The 20,501-nt window shown below is 41.8% G+C and overlaps 1 protein-coding gene across 2 annotated transcripts in view; it reads right to left on the minus strand.

The window, feature by feature from the left end:
• Nucleotides 1-20,041, minus strand: part of DNAJC2 (DnaJ heat shock protein family (Hsp40) member C2) — a 23,218-nt gene extending 3,177 nt beyond the window's left edge. Inside the window, exons 1-14 of one of the 2 annotated variants that reach the window (XR_006176667.2) lie at nt 19,618-20,041; nt 17,679-17,869; nt 16,316-16,391; nt 13,766-13,864; nt 11,228-11,369; nt 9,447-9,527; nt 8,073-8,138; nt 4,235-4,326; nt 4,010-4,131; nt 2,384-2,533; nt 1,810-1,898; nt 1,654-1,723; nt 703-887; nt 138-255 (exon numbers count right to left, since the gene is read on the minus strand). Coding sequence is in view for 1 of the 2 variants with exons in the window: in XM_008172467.4 (XP_008170689.1) it covers nt 155-255; nt 703-887; nt 1,654-1,723; nt 1,810-1,898; nt 2,384-2,533; nt 4,010-4,131; nt 4,235-4,326; nt 8,073-8,138; nt 9,447-9,527; nt 11,228-11,369; nt 13,766-13,864; nt 16,316-16,391; nt 17,679-17,869; nt 19,618-19,675 (1,522 nt within the window). In the remaining variant the exon portion in view is untranslated. The remainder of the gene's footprint in view (nt 1-137; nt 256-702; nt 888-1,653; nt 1,724-1,809; nt 1,899-2,383; nt 2,534-4,009; nt 4,132-4,234; nt 4,327-8,072; nt 8,139-9,446; nt 9,528-11,227; nt 11,370-13,765; nt 13,865-16,315; nt 16,392-17,678; nt 17,870-19,617) is intronic. The other variant, XM_008172467.4, reaches the window with a different exon arrangement.
• Nucleotides 20,042-20,501: the final 460 nt, after the last annotated feature.

Raw genomic sequence — 20,501 nt, forward strand, 5'->3', positions numbered from 1 at the left:
TTGTGCTAATAATAGCACCTGCTTTCACTTAATGAAGATAGAAACGGTTCCATGAATGGACAATGAATGTTTTGTTTTGCATTTAAAGAAAAATAACTTATTACATAAATAATATAGAAGCACGCAGACCATCTTACAAAGATAATAAAGATACCAAGTTTCTGGAGGCTCTTTGCTTTATTGATGACATCTTTTGCTGTTCGTTTTATTCCAGTAGTAGAATGCAAGTTCATATAATTGGCAATAACTTCCCACCTACACCAAGAATGGAAAACAAACAATGCAAAATAGCACACGGTAGAATAGCAATGAGAGATATATTTAATAGCAGTGAGAGATATGTTTAATTTCTTAGCTAATTATATAGTGAGGTCTATGCTTGCAATAGCATATCTATAATCCTTAGCACTCTCAGTTCTTTGGAAACTAAATATGCTACTTTACGTCCACAGTAAATGGAGTGCAGAACTTTTCTATTAAATTCCATTGAGGTTGGGTTGGCCTCTTACTAAGGTCTCTGCCCTGGACTGAGATAAAATGAAGGGATTGTCTAAAGCGTACATGGAGGGACATTGTAGAGGCCCTACAGCAAAATACTGTTTCAGATGCTCTGAAATCTCACGAGGAATGCCACAAGTTGGAAACTTTTGTTACTAAAAAAAAATAATAGTTGCCTTTTACATTTAAAACAGGAAAAAGTACCTTGAGTTAGTCCCAGCGGGGAAGAGGTTCACAGCTTTAATCAATAACTGTAAGTCATCTTCTGACCAATTTTTACTTCCACCTCCGCCACCGCTTGTTGATCTCTCTGAACTCTTTGTTGCCTGGCGCAAACGAGCCTCTGCTTCTTCTCTTTCTTGCTTGATCTGTTCATTTATTTCTTCTATCTAGGTGAATAAAAATATGCATCAATTAATATTAACATTTTATTCCACAAATCCAAAATTAAAGTCCCAACTACATTTTCAGCTACTGGAATTGCTTCAAGCCTTCAACTTTCCCTGGTTTTCTTATTCTTATACATCACACTTGTGGAAAGAGAGTCTACCTAATTCCACCATTATTTCCCCAACAGATGACATAGATACAGCTATGTGTAGACATACTCATGGGCACGCCAAAAAAACTGACGCATAATGAGTGCAAACTCATGAAATTAAACTAGACACTTTTCCAATATTTGAGCAACAATATTGTAGGGGAAGTCTAGACTGACTGCTGACTCTTGGTCATTGGCACAGAGGCTAGATTTTGTTTGCATAATGAAGATAAGCGAAGATTGGGCCATTCTTCCCAGAGTAGTTCACTACTGCTGAGGAATATGAACTTCCTTATCTAAAATCTTATGGGATATTACACCAGTTACTGACTGTGATGATTAGGTACTAATCTAAAATGCATAAACTCTTACTCTGCTGGCACCAGCACATTAGACTAACCCTGAACTATGCTATATATTGTGGAAGTAGTGGCAAAGTCTCGTCTCTGTGTTATGAAACAGGTCTTGGTGGCCATTCTTACCATGTAACGAACCCAGTCTAAGATGCATATCTTAAGTTAATATCCAACTTGTTTAGATGCTGTCAGACAGTCAGGAAAGCTTAGTTAATCTAAATATTTTCATTACATTGATTTGACACCATGTATAATTACCTGTTTTTCTACAGCAGCCTTTCCTCCTTCCCTTGTCGTGGATGTAAGTGCTTCATTCAAGCATTGCAGACTAAAAATAAATTGTTAAGTTATATTGGAGAGCTAGTAGAAAGATGGATATCAAAATATAGAGTAAAGAGAGTCAGGAAAACGTACCTTGCTAGTTCAAGACGATCACAAAGCTTTTCCACCTCTTCCATCATTTTAACACCCTCTGCCTCATTATCAGAAAAGTAATTCCAGTTCTGAAAGCAGAAATACATGTTTTCCATTGAAGGTATAGGACAATGAAATTCAAAGAGTGTCTCAAAACACACCCATTCCTCCAGTATTACTATAACTGGGGCTGAATAGCCTTAAAATAAATTGGATGTTTTTCATGCAACTGAAATTGGACTATGAGTGTGCACTTTTATATTTTGCTTTTTAGTTGATAGTCTTCATAAAGCTACATTGGTTTGTCTTTACAGACCAAAGCATCTCTTTATGTTGTGATTCTGTATTTAAAAAAAAAAAATCTATAATGACATTTACTTGTAAACAACAATACAAGTGTTTCTGACACGTGGAGAAAAAACACTTTTACCTATGGACACAATTTCCACCCTCCACCTCCATTTATAAGGATAAACATACATGAGTGATTTGACATGAAAGCAAAAGTTCTGGTCTAACCGGGTGCGACAATTTCATTAATATAGTCTATATTCAGCTATAATGACATCTATACCTTGCATGTTGTTCTCAATTTTTGCCTTTCCTTCTTAATTGCTTTTTTCTGTATATCTTTTTCTTTTTTTGCCAGCAATGCTTGTTGTCGAACTTCTTCCTCTTCCTTCTCCTTAGCCAACCGTGCTGCTTCTAATTCTGCTTGTCTTTGCTGCAATCAAAGGGAAAAAAATTTAGTAGGTCTTCTTGTGTAAGATGCACAAGATGTGCTACTTTAACAAGGTGAATAAAACTATCAATACTTAAACACTTGGAAGATTGACCTTTTAAGAAATAAACAAAAGATGAATGCGCAAGCACATATGCACACACTGCCTGGCATTAATTAACAAATACCTCACTAGCACTGAAGATACCCAGTTTCTAAGGGCTGATCTACACTACGTTAAGTTAAGTCGACCTAAGGCAGCTTACGTTGACCTAATTATGTCAGCGTCTACACCACAGCCTTCCACCCACATAAGACTTACGTTGGTGTAGTTAGGGCGATGCATTGTCTGTGTAGACACATCCACTGTTGGCAGTCTTGTCAATTTCACTGGCACTGTGAAATTGACAAGAAAGCTGGGCAGCTAGAACCCAGCTGCCCCCCGCTCTTCTGGAGAGCCGGGCAGGTTGAGAAGCCCTAGTGGCTCTCCCCTCACTGGGAGCTAGGGCTTCTGGGTGAGCAGTGAAAATGACAAGGCTGCCTGGCTCCCGGGGGGTGGGGTGGGGGGAAACGGGGGGAGAGCCAAGGCAGCTGGACCCTGCTCCCTGGGGGCAAAAAGCCTCGGGTGCCTTCCCCAACTCCTGGCAGGGAATGGGGAGCAGAGGAGGAGGAAGCCCATTGGGAGCCTGTGGGGCAACCGGGCTCCCAGCAGGGAGCTGCCAGCGGAGCTGAGAAACCGGACTCTCAGCTCCCCACACCGCCTTTCTTAGGTTGGTGGAGGCGCTCCTGGTGAGGATCTGCCCCACCGACCCAAGGAGGGTAGTGTGGACATGAACCACTGCAGATTTACATTTTAGAAGAAATCTTATTCCTGCTCCAGGACCAGTCCTTAGAAAAATCTAATGGTTCTGTAAGCATTTGTGCTGCTCCTCTGAAGTGCAATTGCTGGTGGACTGCAAAATATGATTTTTAAAATCATACCATTTGGATTAGCATCTTTTACGTCCCAACTTCTTCAATCACGCTAAGATTTTACCAGCAGATATCTCACAGATTGCTTGCATTAGCAAGTGCAAGCTGCTGCTCATCTTCAAAGGGCTTTACAGATAATAACCAATCAGTCCATAGAGCACTCCCATAAAGTAAGCAATTATTTCAATTTACAGATGGGGCAACTAAGCCACAAATGTTAACGGAACTTGCTTGAGACAGTAAAGAAAGTCTGCACCGAACAGGGATTTGATTTTAGAAGTTCCTGGCTGCCAGGGCTGTGTCCTGCCCACATCTCACTCTCAATCTTAAAAGCGTCACTGGTCCCTAAATATAGCAGTGCCTTTTTGGCACTGGAACAAGACTGAAAATAGCAAGTCTCAGGCCTCGTGTAATTTTCAGTGTGTGGCCTCTATCAGATCTGGAAGCTGATCAGATACATTTAAGTTTCTGAGTTTCTCAACCCATATAAACAATTTACAAACTTACTCTCTCTTTTGCTTCCTGTTCTTTTCGTTTTGCTTCTACCTTTGCTTTCTTTTCTGCTTCTTTCTTTGCCTTTTCTTCTTCCTTGAATTTCTTTATTCTAGGATCACAGCTGTATGCATTGTCTAGCAGAGGAAACAAAGCATTGTGTCCATGAAAGGGGACACTAAACCTTTTCACTGCTAGTTACCAAATGCCTCTTCTTAAAAAGGCAAAATTTATACTTACCAACTAATGTCCTTATCCTGTTCATCTCTTCTTTTTTCCTCAGTGCTCTGGCTGCTCTGTTCTGTTTTTCTATCCACCTCCTCTCATCTCGACTACAAATTGGAAGGCATGGTGTTAGTTCAGCTCTGCCAATCACCAGCATTGTTAATAAATGGATGGAGATATACCTATCTCATAGAACTGGAAGGGACCTTGAAAGGTCATCGAGTCCAGTCCCCTGCCTTCACTAGCAGGACCAAGTACTGTCCCTGACAGTTGGGTTTTTTTTTTTTGGGGGGGGGGGGGGGAGGAGTCCTGTCAGGAATTCCATTACAAGAACCAATTTGCAGATACTTCAAATTTCAACTGTAGTAAAAGCAGAGTTACGAGCATCAGCTGTTGGCCCACAAAGGTCAAGTGCAAACCCTGAATCCTTGCACAACAGCTCAACCACACTACATAGTCTAACATAAAAGACAGTTCAGTAATCATAGGCTCATAGAAGTGAAGGACTGGAAAGGACCTCAATAGGTCACCCAGTCCAGGCCCCTGCATTCAAGGCAGGACTAACTAGTCCATTCCTGACAAGTGTTTGTCTAACCTGTTCTTAAAAACCTCCAATGATGGAGATTCTACAACCTCCCTAGGCAATTTATTCCAGTGCTTAACCACCCTGACAGTTAGGAAGTTTTTCCTAATGTCAAACCTAAACCTCCCTTGCTGCAATTTAAGTCCATTGCTTCTTGTCCTATCACCAGAGGTTAAGGAGAACCATTTTTCACTTCGTTGTAACAGCCTTTTATGTGCTTGAAAACTATTATGTTCCCCCTCAGTCTTCTCTTCTCCAGAATAAAGAAAAACAGTTTTTTCACTCTTTCCTCACAGGTCATGTTTTCTAGACCTTTAGTCGGTTTTTTTTGGCTTTCTGGACTTTCTCCAATTTGTCCATATCTTTCCTGAAATGTGGCACCTAGAACTGGATACATCTTATCAGATGGAGTACTTCTCGTGTATTGCTTACAACACTCCTGCTAATATGTCCCAGAATGATGCTTGTTTTTTTAAACAATGTTACACTGTTGACTCATATTTAACTTGTAAATCCATTATACCTTCAGATCCCTTTCCACATTACTCCTTCCTAGGTAGTCATTTTCCTGTTTTGTATATGTGCAATTGATTATTCCTTCCTAAACTTTGCATTTGTCCTTTATTGAATTTCATCCTATTTACTTCAGACCATTTCTGCAGTTTGTCCAGATCATTTTTAATTTTAATCCTATTCTCCACAGCACTTGCAACCCCTCCCAGCTTGGTATCGTCGGCAAACTATATACATGTACTCTCTCTGCCATTACCTAAACCTTTTATGAAGCTATTGAACAGAACCAGGACCAGGACCGATCCCTGTGGGACCCCACTCAATATGCTCTCTCAACTTCACTGTGAACCACTGATAACTACTCTATGGGAACAGTTTTCCAACCAGTTATATACCTACATTATGGTTAGAGCTCCGTATCTGTCACAGAGGTCACAGAAGTAACAGATTTCGTGTCTTTCTGCAACCTCCATGACATCTGCAGCGGCCCGTGTGGCCAGCTGCTCAGGCGGCCCCAGGGACAGTTGCACCAGCGCTGCTAGAGCATCTCCGCAGCCAGCCGCTCCGGCAGCCCCGCAGCCAGCCGTTGCTGGAGCTGCCCTGGGGCCAGTCGCACCGGCCGCTGAGCAGCGGACAGTGCGGCTAGCCCTGGGGACTGCCTAAGCAGTGGTCCCAGGGGCAGCGGAAGCAGCCACAGCTCGGCAGCCCCCAGCAGCGGGTGCCGCTGGCCCTGGTGCCTCTCCCCAGAGCTGCGGCCCTCCGGGGACACCCCCAAGCAGCGGCTCCCTCCAGGGTCCCTCCAGCAGCCGCACTCCTCCCTTCTCCCCTCCCCCGGGCCTCCCAGAGCAGCGGCCCCCCCCAGCTAAGATTTAGTCTGGGGTATTTATAGTACAAGTCATGGACAGGTCACCAGCCGTGAATTTTTGTTTATTGCCTGTGACCTGTCCACGACTTTTATTAAAAATACCCATGACTAAATACTTAATTATAGTAGCTGCATCTAGGCTATCTTTCCTTAATTTGTTAATGAGAAGGTCATGTGAGACAGTATCAAAAACTAAAGTCAAGATATACCACATCTACTGTTTCCCCCATCCACAAGGCTTGTTACCCTGTCAAAGAAAGCTATTAGGTTACTTTGACATGATTTGCTCTTGACAAATCCATGTTGATTGTTACTTATCACTAAGGCTATGTTTTAGTCATGGGTATTTTTAGTAAAAGTCATGGACAGGTCACAGGCAGTAAACAAAAATTCACGGCCGGTGACCTGTCCATGACTTGGCCAAATCTTGGGAGTGCCGCAGATGCTCATGGGGGGACCACGACCAGGGGGTGCTGTGAGTGCTGGGGGGGGGTGTGCGTTTGCAGTCCGGGGGGCACCGCAGGTGCCTGAGTGGGAGCAGCCTGGGACCCCGCTGGTGCTGGGGGGCAGGGGCAAGTTGGCGGGGTTGGCAGGATCCCTACCCGGCTTCTCGGAAGCGGCGACATGTCCCTCCCTGAGCTCCTAGCGCTGCACACTGCCTGCTCCTCAGTTCCCATTGGCCGGGAACCGCGGCCAATGGGAGTTGCGGGGGCAGTGCCTGTGGGCGGAGCTAGGAGCTGAGGGAGGGACAAGGTGGGTAAAGGTAATATACTTAAACTTTTGTAAGGCAATTGACTTAATACAGTACAATGATCTGACTAAAAAATTAGCACTATACAATATTAAAGCACACTTTAAATGGATTAAGAACCGACTAACTCAGTGATCTCAAAAATTAGTAATCAATGAAGGATCATCGTTGAATGGGGGTGCTTCTAGGGGGGTTCTGCAGGGATTGGTCCTAGGCCAGATACTATTCAACATTTTCATCAATGATCAGGACACAAATATAAAATCGGTGCTGATAAAATTTATGAATGACACAAAGATTGGTGGAATGGTTATTAGGGATGAGGGCAGGGCAGTCATACAGAATGATGCGAGTGCCTTCACATCAAGACTTGATGCCTTTCTGGAAGATATGCTTTAGCCAAACACAAATTACTGGGCTCAACAGAAGAGTAAGTTGGTAAAATGTAATGGCCTGTGATATATAGGAGATCAGACTATATGATCTGAGAGTCCCTTCTAGCCTTAAACTCTGCAAATCTACAAATTACAACTACAGGAAGGTTAAAGTAGGTAGAATGTAATTAACAATTGGCACTTGGTCAGGACAATTCAGTAATATCACTACTCCTGAGTGTCATGGGATCTTTAGTGGCATTAAGATGCCAGCAACTTCCTGTCTAAATACAAACAGTATCACTTCCATCCTCAGAGCAGAGTATCAAATCAGTGCTGATTCAGAAAGGAGAGTGATACCTACTGAATCACCAGTACCACCCTGGCCCAAATCTGCTTTTGAGATCTCTTGAGATCATAGCTTGAAGTTACACAAATGTACAAGAAATAAACACTTGGCACCTGTATAGTCTTGCCACCAGAGGATCTCAGAGCACTTCATAAACACACCTGTGACATACGCAAGAATTATTCCCATTTTACCAATGAGGAAACAGAGGCACAGAGTGTGACTTGTCCAAGATCACACAGCAAGTTAGTGGCAGAGCCTGGAATAAAACTCAGAACTCCTCACTTCCAGTCCCACACTCTAATAACTAGACTATCCTTCCCCCCTTCCTTCCCCTGATTTACAACCTAACTACAAGGTGAAAAGTCTTGCTGTAATAATCAGTTAGTCCCTTATCAAAGACTTTTTACTTACATACCATTCTGCTTTTTCTTTTTCTTCTTCATCTAAATAAGAAAACTCTCTCCAAGAATCAAAATTATACCTATAGTAAATGCAAAATTAAAACAATGCAGGTGAGAGACATAATTGCTGATAAAACAAAAAGATAAAGCCATTTTAAAAGTGTCTGCATTTTTAATGTTAGGTTTTAGTATGCAGTTAGATCATTAGCAATCAGACCAACATTGTTGCATTCAGTCAACTTGCCAAATTCAAGAAAAGCTATTTGTAAATATTATAGAAATAGATGCCGTCAGTCCATTTGAGAATCATTGTTTTTAAATTTGTTTAAATGTATTTTAGCTTTGTTTATTTAGATGCCAGATACCCTATGAGTTAACTAGCATCTGTGGTTTTCTTAAGTCTTCTTCCATTTATAGAAACTGCCTATCCACCCAGTCTTATGTCAATGTTTTAGCCTCTTTGTTTTATGAAGAAAACACCAGTTGTAGCATTACTAACAACAACTACTCTATCCCTCTACTGCGTCTTTCAGTCAAAGATCTCAAAGCACTTGGTAAGCAAACAATTATCGTTATCCCCGTTTAACAGAGGGGGAGTTCAAGGTCACACAGGGAGTCTTGGCAAAGCCAGAAATAGAAGCCAGGTCTCCTTACACTGAGGTCTGTGCTTTAGCAACAAGACATCCCTTCCTCTGCTGAATTGTCATACACAAACTGACAAAGAGTAAAGATGAAAGCAACCTAGAAATGAAGTAGTAGATTTATTTCACCTAGAACAGAGGACAGAAGAAGAAATCATTGGATGTTCACATCGGGGGAACAGGCTAGGGGAAAGACACAGAGTTGACTGTGTATAAATTGACTGGTATTGCAATTTGTTACTTTTTTTAAGTGCAAGTCAACTTTAGCCCAAACTAGGTTACAGTGTGTATGTTGCAAATTGCTGTTAATTAATCCCTTCTACAAATCTGACTCAGCATTACTTCTTGAAATTGTTATTACAGAGCTAGTGTGTGTAAGCAGAGTGGCTCTCCCTCCAAGAGCGCAGGGTGGAGTTGCCTGTAGTAATTCACAGACTGGATTTTCTAGGGGTGGGAATGTACACCCCTCGTCTCCACATTCATTCAAACCCTGGCTATTCTGGTCAGATTGCCAACAAGGGTGCCAACTGTGTGGTGGTTTTATGTGGAAGATGTATTAACTATGAACTAGAGTGAAACCAATTCGTTTCATATAAGGCATCAAAGAGACACTGGGTCACTTTAGACCACCACCAGCCCAGAGGAGACTTCAACCAAGGATGTACAGCTCCGCAAACCTCGTAACATCCAGTATATCACATTTTTAAAGTGACAGTTCCTTAACTATAAACCGAAGCATTAACTTACCAGAATGAATAAAATGCATCCACATCTTCAAATGAAGAGTTCATGTCCCCCAGTCTAGGAACATTTTTCTTATTTGACCATCTGTAACAATGAATTGAACCTTGTTTAAAATGAAAGTTGTAAAGGCCATAAAACTGAGTCTTATAAAATAAAATTGAATTAAACTCAGTCTAGGTTCCTATTTGCTAGTTACCTGTTACATGGTTTTTTTTGGAATACACAGAGACAGTGTCAATGCAACAGCATCCTTGCAGAGAGAAGCAACTGCTTAATAAGCCAACAAAGGAAATGAGCAGCTATGCTTAAATTCTGGGCAAAAGGGAAGCATGTCACTCTTCTGAGAGAATGAGGAGGTGCGACACCAGCTAAAACAGTGCCATGCGAACGCCTATTCTCACTTTCAGGTGACACTGTAATTAAGAAGTGGGCAGCATTATCTCCCGTAAATGTAAACAGACTTGTTTCTCTTAGTGATTGGCTGAACAAGAACTAGGACTGAGTGGACTTGTAGGCTCTGAAGTTTTACATTGTTTTGGTTTTGAGTGCAGTTATGTAACAAAAAACCCTATATTTATAAGTTGCACTTTCATAATAAAGAGATTGCACTACAGTAGTTGTATGAGGTGAATTGAAAAATACTGTTTTATTTATTTATCAATTTCATAGTGCAAATATTTGTAATAAAAAATAAAGTGAGCATTGCATACTTTGTATTCTGTGTTGTAATTGAAATCGATATATTTGAAAATGTAGAAAAACATCCAAAAATATTTAATAAATTTCAATTGGTATTCTATTGTTTAACAGTGCAATTAATCACAATTATTTTTTTTAATTACAATTAATTTTTTAGTTAATCGTGTGAGTTAACTGCGATTAATCAACAGCCCTAATTGCAATCTCATGCAATATATTTGGGGACCACAGTGTATTAAATTTATGTATCACTATGGGCCAGGGATTATATGCAGTTTCAGGAGGGAGGCTTTACCACAACTCCTCCAGGAACCAAAAACAGTGGGGGCTGATTAAGGCAAATCACTCAGGTTGTAAACACTTCAAGAGAGATACAACCCCCCTGGGAGGATTGCATATACTGGTTCAAATTAGGTTTTTCAGATACCAAAGGCTGTGTTTACACTGACTCAGGGCCTTCTTTCTGATCCAAACAGACAATACCTTATATCCAAAAGGGGCCCCAACCTTTGTGGAAGTGTTGGAAAGACTTTGGCCTATGAGGTGATGGGTGACTCTTGCTTTGTTTAGTCTGTATTTAAATCTGTTTATTGTTTTTTATATATTTCCTCCGTAATGCTTTTACCATAACAATAAATGTGCTTACTTAGAAAGAGCTCTATGGTATCTCGTAACTGCTGGCAATACACTGTTCATAGCCCTCAGAAAGAGGAGAAAAGAAAAGCACAGGTGCTGGCTTTTAAGAAGAGTGGTTTGCTGGGGATATCAGTATAAGGCAGGGAGCTGTTCAGACTTAAAACCCTGGTCAAGAGGGATAGAGATGGGGGTCTCCGCCTGAGAGGTGACGGTTGGGAGATGGAAACCTTAAGTTGGTGCCCTTGAGGAAACCACGGAGGAGGAATACAGGAGCTGTTACCCTGAGACATAATTAAACTAAACTCTTGCTAAATCATTGTGCTTCCTAGCCACACTTAAAATCTTGGGGAAAGAACCCACTAGTTACAATCATAATGCCATATGGAACTGCAAATGGCCGATTCCCATGCAATGGCGATGGGAGCCGGAATGACTGTGACATAACTCACCTGGCATTCTTTTCAAAAACTGGTGAAAAAACTTCAAAGAAATTTTCCTTTGCTTCACTTTTAGAAGGTACAGAATTATCAAAAGTAGGATCTATGCTGTTAAATGCTCGTCTCTTCACAGGATCAGACAAAATTTCATAAGCTGGAGAAAAAAGTTAAAGGCCATAAAACACCAGGTTGGAAATGAATGTACATACAGGAGCTTCTTGGAAGAAATGTTATAGACAAATTTCTAAACACTTAAAAAAAAAAAAGTCCACCATACTTTAGAACTCTGTGTTTCTAACATTTTTGTTGTTGTTGTGACTGGAAGAAATTTGCTGTCAACTCCTGAAAATGGTCAGTAACAAAAGCACTGAAGAGGAGGAAAAAGCTTATAAAAAACAGCCAACAAATTTAACCCTTAAAGTACAGCTATAAATGGAAAACCAAATTATATGTTAAACTAATTGTGTAATGGTCAATTCAGTCCAGTGCAGTGGGAGTTCGGGTGAAACTCCTTTAGGCCTCGATTCTGCAATCACATCCATGTAGACAGGTCCTTGTACCTGTGTGGTGTCCCATGGACTTCCCTAGTAATTGCCTGTGCGAGTCTGATTACAGGATATGGGGCAATAACAAGAGCTATCGACCGGAGTACTTATGTCTTCTGCTGCGAGTGTCACTGGAACTTCAAAATGGAGCATTAAGCAGCACTCTAACATGGCCATTAATACCTAGGGGGTCATTCACTTTGCAGGTTATGTAGACAGGGGCTTGGCGCATCCCTCCATTCCACCCCACAGCCTCCCTACCTGCCACCCTCTCTCACCCCCCTCCATTTCAGGGACTTCCTGCAACTGCCCCACCCCTTCCTTATGCCTGGGACCATGTGTCCCCCTCTTGTCCTCTTCCCCCCATACCACTAACCCTCATTCCCCACCCCCATGTCTGGGTCTCTGTGTACCCCCCATTTCCCACATCCCTGCATTGTATTCCCTCCTGTCAGAGTCTGTGTGCCTCCCCTTCCTCTGTCCACTCATTTCCCTTCCCCATCTCCCAGCTTCCACACCTATCAGCCCAGCTCCCCTGCTCCATGTCCCTGCTTCCCCCATCACCATCTACCCCCACTCCTATTCCCTTTGGCTCCCTGCTTTGTCACCCCATCACCACTACTCACCTCCAGGTCCCTGCTTCCCCCTTCATTCCCCCCTTCCGCACAGGTCCCCGCTTCTCTCACAGCCACTGCCCCATCCCTGTGGCCCCTGCTACCCCCACACCCTTAGGTTCTGCTTCCGCTCTACAAACCCTCCCTCTTAGGCTTTGTTATTTCTACTAGACTGCAAGATATGGCCAATCTCCCCACAAAGCAGCACCAGGCAGTCTGGGACTTTAGTTTCCCCCTGAATCTGGCTTTTCTGGTATTCCAATTTGCACCAAAATCAGTAGGGTCATAGAGCTGGGTGGGAAACAACGTTCCTATCCCACAAAAAAATTTGAGATGTCAGAAATTTTTCCCCATCTCAAACTGGGATGAGACGTCAAAACTTCAATAAATTTTCACAATCCAAAAACAAACAAACAAACAAACAAAAACAAAAAAACCCCAACGTGAGGTCAATCAAAGCATTTTGTTAGGTAATTTTGAAAGTTTCATTTTAATTTTGACATTTAACAAAAGTTTGTACTGTAATTAACTTACATTTCAAAATGAAAGTTATTTTGAACCAGAAAAACAAGTTTTTTTTGTTTTTAAAATGGGATGTTCATGACATTTCAAAACTTTTTTCAAAATTTTCAAGTACAGAAATTGGTCAGGACTGATTCCTTCCCGCGAAAAGTTTTCATTCCAGTGAACTGGCATTTTTTGATTAAAAACATTTTGTTGAAAAATTCCTGACCAGCTCTACAAGATTATGCCCATTAATGCCTAGAACATTCCTTGGAAGTTTGGAATTGATCAGATGCCGTATTCCAAAGTTATCTATCATGTTATAGACAGATAAATGCTATTGAGTTGAGCACAAGACCTTGCTTGGCTTGGCCAACTATGGGTAATAGATAACAGTGTCTGCTGACTTGAGCTAGGGTATCGGCTTCTTTAGCTCAACTGGCAGAGCAGCTGCACGAGAAGTTAGGTCCTAGTACCAATAGTGACTTCTCCCCTTTAAATTAGTCTATTACCTGGCATAGTAGGATGCCAGTTTATTTTAGGAGATACGTGGCTACTTTTATTGGTTCATGTTAGTATATATTGCTATAAAGAATCTACTTTAACTGCCCTCTCCTATCACTTGGCATGAAATGGGAAACCGATGCTCTGCAGGTCAGCTGTGAAATAAGAGGAGCTATTGTAGAATTGTTTCCAACAGAAGGAAAGCTATTTTAATTTGATTCTACTTCTTGAAACAGCTTGATAAAATGGTAAAACTACATTTTTTCTGGTTTTACAGCTATCAATCAAACTGTGCAAAGAGTAAGAACTACAATTGAAGCACTGTAAAAATACTAAACACCAGATTAAACTAGCACTGTTATATTTTCCTCCAAATCTCTTACCTTTAGTTATACAGGTAAAATAGTCATTGTCACCTTCACCTATCTGCTCCCCTGCAGCTTTTCGCTTGTCTGGATGATGTTTCAAAACCATGGCTTTATCTAGCAACAAACAAGTTGAGTTTAGACATGTTACACCACCTACGTTTCACTTTGTAATTTGGAAAATAAACAAAACAGCACCATAATCATGATCTGCATTTCTTTATTCAGATTTTTTTTTAGTATCAGGAAGGAAACCGAAATAAGTAGACCCTCCTGAATATAATATCATCACTGAAAATTAAAATCCAGTGTTAGTTAAAAAATGTTTCCATCCTATGCCAGGACACAAAATTATCATAACTACAGACTATCTTTACCTCTCTTTCCAATCAATTGGAACCAGCACCACTTTCTCTGGGACTTCTAACATTCCAACCCCCTGGCATCTTCCAAATGACTGCAGCCCTAAACCTGCAATGAGCTCTGCTGGGACACAGGGGTCTGCATGGAGTAACTTGCAGGACTGGGGTCTTACTGACTACAGAGGAAAAACTATAAAACAAACTTTGTACAAAGTGCTATCAAATGCAAAAATTCAACAAACTGCTAAAATAAATACAAAAATTCTTTAATTTACAATATTAGATGTTACTTGTAACTAGAGTAGGTAAAAATAATGTAGACAGAATGTGACTTTTAAATCAACGGTGTCCCTTTATAGGCGTTTCATTGCAGATTCAGTTTTTAAGGAAAATAACTAAGGCGCGATCCTGAAAAGACTTAGGTATATGCTTAATTTTATTCACAGTGCATGAAGTTGAGCATGTGTGCCAGTCTTTTTAGGATCAAGGCCTAAACCGAGAGCGTGCTAAATTCTAAGTTGTATCTTTCACATACGAAATCTTTACTGAAGTTGAAAACCACAGGACTGTAGTGGAGACTTCCAGGAGGAAACCATATTTAGTTATTTTAACCCCTCTGCTACAAGCTCTAGCTGCAGCCTCCCTTCAGTGGTAGAACTCTGCAGCACTCAAAGTTGTACTGGAACCAGCCCCGGAAATGCATTTTACCCCATTTATCAGATATATGAAGCAGTACTGGAGTGATTACATAAATCTATGGCTTGTGAAAGGAACCAGATTAAAGCCTCTAATTCACAGAACAGGAACAGTGGATGAATCAAGAGTGAAAGCTCTCTCATTTTCACTCCAATATGGCCTATCTCTGTATTGATAGGACCACCTCTGCGAAGAGGGTATTGCAGGCTCCTTGGACAATTTAGTCTTTTGCCTTTCTGTCAAAACAGTTAACAAATATGGTAATTAGCATTAATTGGGATGGTGGTTCCTGTGAAGTGAACATGACCACTGGGAACATAACAAACATTTACACTCAGGAGTAAACTGTCTTAACCCACACGAGACAATGGGTTAACCCTTTGGAGACAAGGAGTTTATTCACATGCATAAGTGTTTGCAGGATCAACCCCTAAATCCATCAATTTATTTCACAAAGGTCATTAACTAGTTATCATAACAGTTTTAAATACTGTTCAGCTAAATATTTTACTATTTCTCCTAAGTTCTCTCTTTACTGTATTACTTTAAAGCACTAATTACAATTTTAGAATATGACAGATACTGCTTTTTAAATTTCTAAATGTATAAATGCCATAAAACATCCCAGAACATGGAATTGTACAGATTAATCACACTTCATGACTTATGATAAACTTGTGTCATGTCACTAAGCAGTGTAACTGCATGAGCTTCCTTGTCTTATTGCTTAATTAACTGTAATATTAAGAAGATTGTAACATCAGTTTAGCATATGAGAACTTAAAGGTTGTTAACTACATTGCTCTATCCCAGAGACCCAGACCTCAGGAACCGAACACTTTTTCAGCTGACAACATAGTAAACATCCCTTTTACGTTCAAATCAGGGAAAAGCAAACTTCTTAATAATCTAAATTATCACAAAATCAAATAATATGTAACAAAACCTTTGATTACATGCTAATTCAGTAGTTACAGCCTTATTCCTACATGACATTAATTTAAATGACTGGAATAATAAGAGCAGTAACTAGATTTTTCTGATAACATTCAGTAATTAAACAGTTAACCAATGTTACAATGTAGGTACTAATAAATAGGCTTCAACGTAACAACACCCCCTCCCCTACCCATATTCAGCTGAAGGGGACCAGATCTTGTTTCTTTAAGTGCTATTCTCTCAGCTAGGCTGATTGCAAACTCAAGAAGAGATAGAGTGGGTTGGATTATATTGTCAAGGTTGTCTCTGAAAACCAAGGCTAGATCAGAAAGCTGAGAGTCTGAAGATTTCTGTCTGAGGTGTTTGGAATCACTAAACTTTCAGACCTGCAGGTTTTAGATGTCTGAGATGAATGAAAAAGTTGATAAGTGAAACAAATTCAGCTTTATAGTGAAATGCATATACTCTTGGTCCATAAAGTTTACATATTTGTATTTACAATATGGAATTGTATACACAAGATAAAAAATACTATGTTCTAATACCACTAATAAGAAATGCAATTACTTACGCGCTGCTTTGATTTGTTTCTGAGCAGCCCTGTATCTTATGTGCCCCAGTCCAAGAACTGCATAGTGATCTTGATTCTGATAAAGAAATATAAACATTAAAAACCATAGCTACCTGTAATCTAGTAGAATTCTCTTATGGGCTTTAAAACAAGACCACATATGCAGACCAATATAATTATTTGAAAGGTTTCTTTACATAGCTTCTTTTGTGAGGAGCAAAGAGAGGCAGCAATCTCCTTTCTGTGTATAAAGATTAGAAAAAGGCAATTTGAACAATTCTCCCACAGACTATAGCAATGTCGAACTACAAATTGAGTAATTACAAAATAAGCCATTGTTATAGAAATGCATCCAGTTTAACACAAATTCATATAGCTATAGGATTTTACAAAACACAGATGAGTGCGTACCTCAATTTGTCAAGAAATGTTATGTTGAAAAAGGTGCCTGGATTCCCCAGAAGAAGAAAAACAACATTTTCTTACTGAGCGTCACTTGATTTTAGTGGGTTTAGGACTGATCTCAGGCCAATCAGTTCACTAATTGCACCCCCCCAGTTAAGCAGGACATGGAGCTTCAACGCTAAGATCTCCTTCTGATGCGCATTTATTAGGGTATGTCTACATTAGAAATGCTACAGTAGCATAGTTGCGCCATGGTAGTGTAGACACTACAGCGACAGAAGAGGTTCTTCTGTCGCTATAGTATATCCATCTTTCTGAGAAGTGGTTGCTAGGTTGATGGAAGTCTTCCTTTGACCTAGGAGTGTCTACACTGGGGCTTAGGTCAGTTTATTTACATTGCACAGGGGTGAAAGTTTTTACAGCCTTGAGCCATATAGTTAAGCCAACCTAATTTTGTAGTGTGGACCAGCCCTCAGTCTACTTAACAATAGGAAAGTTACTGACACTTTGTAAAACTGTCCTCACTTAGGTTATGTTTACACTTAAACTGTAGCATTTGCATTGCTGTAGTACTTCAATGTAGTCACTACCTACACCAACAGGAGGGGTTCTCCCTTCAGCGCAGGTAATCCACCTCCCTGAGAGGCCATAGCTAGGGCGACAGAAGAATTCTTCTGTCAACCCAGCACTGTCTAAACCAGTGGTTAGCTCAACATAGCTACATCGCTTAGTGGTTTGAATTGTTCACAGCCCTGGGAGATATAGCTATGCTGATGTAAGTTCCCAGTGTAGACCAGTCCTTAGTCACCTGACTACCTGTGGAATACAAAAAGGAAGCTATAGGGCTAAAGAACTTGGAAAATCCAGATAAGAAAAGGAAAAGGAACAAGTATTTAGATAAATTTGTTGTGATGCTTCTAGCAAAAGAACTAACTCAATTTTCACATTAGTTGTATACCTTCCAGTCCTTTGGATCAAGTGTTTTTAACATAGGGAATTCCTCAAGCTGCAATTCTTCATCCCCTGACTCTTCAGAGAGCTCTTTCTCATCCTCCAGTTCTTGGAAAGAGGCAGAAACATTTATGTTTCTCCTCTTAATAAATGCTTCAAACCATCTTCCCACAGGTTCAACTTGACAAAGCACAGAAGCTGTAAACAAAAGTATAAGAGAAACTTAGCTTCATTTTCTGGATTAGAATGTTCTTTCCATCCTGAACCCAGAAGTATTTCACCAAACGTCTAATCAGATACCACAGCCAGGAGACATTTTAATTCACATTTAATAAAACTTGTAGCAAAGATTGTATCAACTTGCAAAATAGTCCACTACTTTGTTTATGCCAAGTATGTTGTTATATTTTCAAACGCTAAAATGTCATCAAATTAGAAGGACATGCCAAGTTAAATCTTATTTTTAAATAACATTCTTTCCTTTGTCATGAATATTGGGGGAAAGGGGTGGGGTTGCTAGCAGTAAAATACTGAAGTTAAGATTAACTCTTATCATTTATGATGTTAACTCTTTACACATCACTCCCTTGTGACAATGAAATCAAATTGGTTAATTTCACTCTCTGGCCCTCACTGGCATAATAATGCAATATTTGCATTAAAACCATTAAAGGATAATGTTCAGATACAACAAAACCAAATAAAATAGGGTACTTCATGAGCTAAATGCTCTTCTATTTATATAACATAGTTTTGCAAAACCTGCATTTTAAGCCTCAACTATATAACAGTGACTTTTAAATCCTCTTTTTTTTTTTTTTAGATATTAAATTGCTCAGAATTAAACAGATAAAGGATCTGACCCAGAAAACACTTAAGCATGTGCTTAGTTTTGGATTTCAATGGGATTATTTGCAGGAGTAAAGTTAAATGTGTGTAACTGTTTGCAGGATCATGTCCTAAAGTCAGCAAGCAAACAAAAGCATTCCTCACCCCATAAAAGTTCCTACACTGTTGACCCTATGCAATAGCTATGAGAAATGCTTACTGCGCACCATGCCCAAATTAAACTACCAGTTTAAATACTTGCTTTTGACTATTTTGAAATACTGTATTAGATGTTCTATGTACAGTACTTCACTACTTATTCATCAACTCCCTAAAAATACCCGTGGTTTGGCACTGACAGCACATATTTAAGTTTAGCAGTGTCCGGCTTCCTGTTAAAGGAGTGGCCTGGGCAATCATTGCTTAAAATCTAGCACCGTCAGTCTAATAGAACTTTGCCAAAAACAGAACCTTTATTTGGAAAACCTATGCAACAACACTTGCTGCAAGTTTGTTAAAGTTGTAAGAACCCTATAAATCACTCTTGCCCCTTAACGATGCTGCAATCAAACGTTTACATGACGTCAAAGGCAATAAAGTTAAACACATGCCTAAGTGTCTGCAGGATGGTGGCCGTAGGTGGTAGCATATCGCAGGCTATAGGAGTCTGTGTGTTGGAGGAAGGAGCATGTATCTGGTTGGCAGCCAGGGGCATTTGAGTGCTGGATTGTGCTTGGCGCTGTACAGGGACACACTCCTGTCCCAAGGGTTTCTATATTTCTCGGAGCACGGATGACCTGCTTGGACGAGCGGAGCTCTGGGCTCTCTGGGCACAGCTGTTGGGCGCGGGGCGTAACCCAAGCAGCGGCGCGGTCACACCCAAAGTCCCTCGGTGAGTTAGCGCAGACCCGGGGGGCGTGAGCAGGGAGCTGCCAGGGACAGCCGGGGCGGTGCTGCATGGTCACTCCCCGGCCCGAGCCCCTGGCAGCGGGACCCGGCGCTCCGGAGGTGGCGGGAACGCCGAAGATGACGCGGGTCGGGGGGAGGCCGGGCAGCGGCGGGGGCGGAGCCGCGTGGCCCGGGGTGCCCGTGGGGAGCGGGACAGGGAAGGCACCTACCCGCTGACAGGGCTCTGGTGACCGCGGTGACCTGCCCTTCCTCTGCCCCCCTCAGCATCGTGGCGGCCGGGGGGTGCTGCCAGCTGCGCCCGGGCCGGAGGCTCCGAACTCGCTCGCTCCCTCTCGCCAGTTGCCAGGAGCCGGCGCATGGAGAGATACACGGCAACCACTTCCGGGTCCCCGCGCGTGTCACGCGGTAACCGCCCCCCCGGGACCTGGCCCCGCAGCCGAACAGGCCCCGCTTGGCGACGTTCCTGCGCTGCAGCTCGGGCAGCCGCTTCCCCCGCTCAGTCACTGTCCTCCAGCCCCCGGCTGGGCGCTCGCTCTGCGCCCCGCCTCCCCCTGGCAGGTCAGGACACAGCGCAGAATTAGCAGCCGTGGGCGGCCAACAGGAGCCATCCTAAATCTGGGGCCTTCCTCCTGTGGGGGGGTCAAGCCAGCACGTTGTCACAATCTTCCCTCAGTCAGCAGGGTGACAGAGACCCAGCCTCTCCCCTGACCCCCGGAGCCAGGGCTGACATAATGTTTTAAAATTCTGCATATTTTTGTTAATAAATAAACGTGCAGGCTGCAGCATGGTTGGGAGCTAAGGCTGCACTTGACACAGCGCAAGGGGCGGGAGTCTGACCCAGAAACACGCTTGCTCCCTGCCCCTCTGCACCAGGCACAACAAGATAACAAGCGAGAGTAGGGTGACCAGCTAGCAAGTGTAAAGAATTGGGACAGGGGGTAGGTGGGGGTAATAGGAGCCTATATATACAAAAAAGCCCCAAATATTGAGACTGTCCTTATAAAACCGGGACATCTGGTCACCCTAAGCAAGAGGAACGGAGTCTTGCTTGCATGTCGAACCCAGGCCCCTGATCCAGGTGTGGCGCAGGCAG

The sequence above is a fragment of the Chrysemys picta genome, chromosome 1, assembly GCF_011386835.1.
Source record: "Chrysemys picta bellii isolate R12L10 chromosome 1, ASM1138683v2, whole genome shotgun sequence".
Taxonomy (NCBI): domain Eukaryota; kingdom Metazoa; phylum Chordata; order Testudines; family Emydidae; genus Chrysemys; species Chrysemys picta.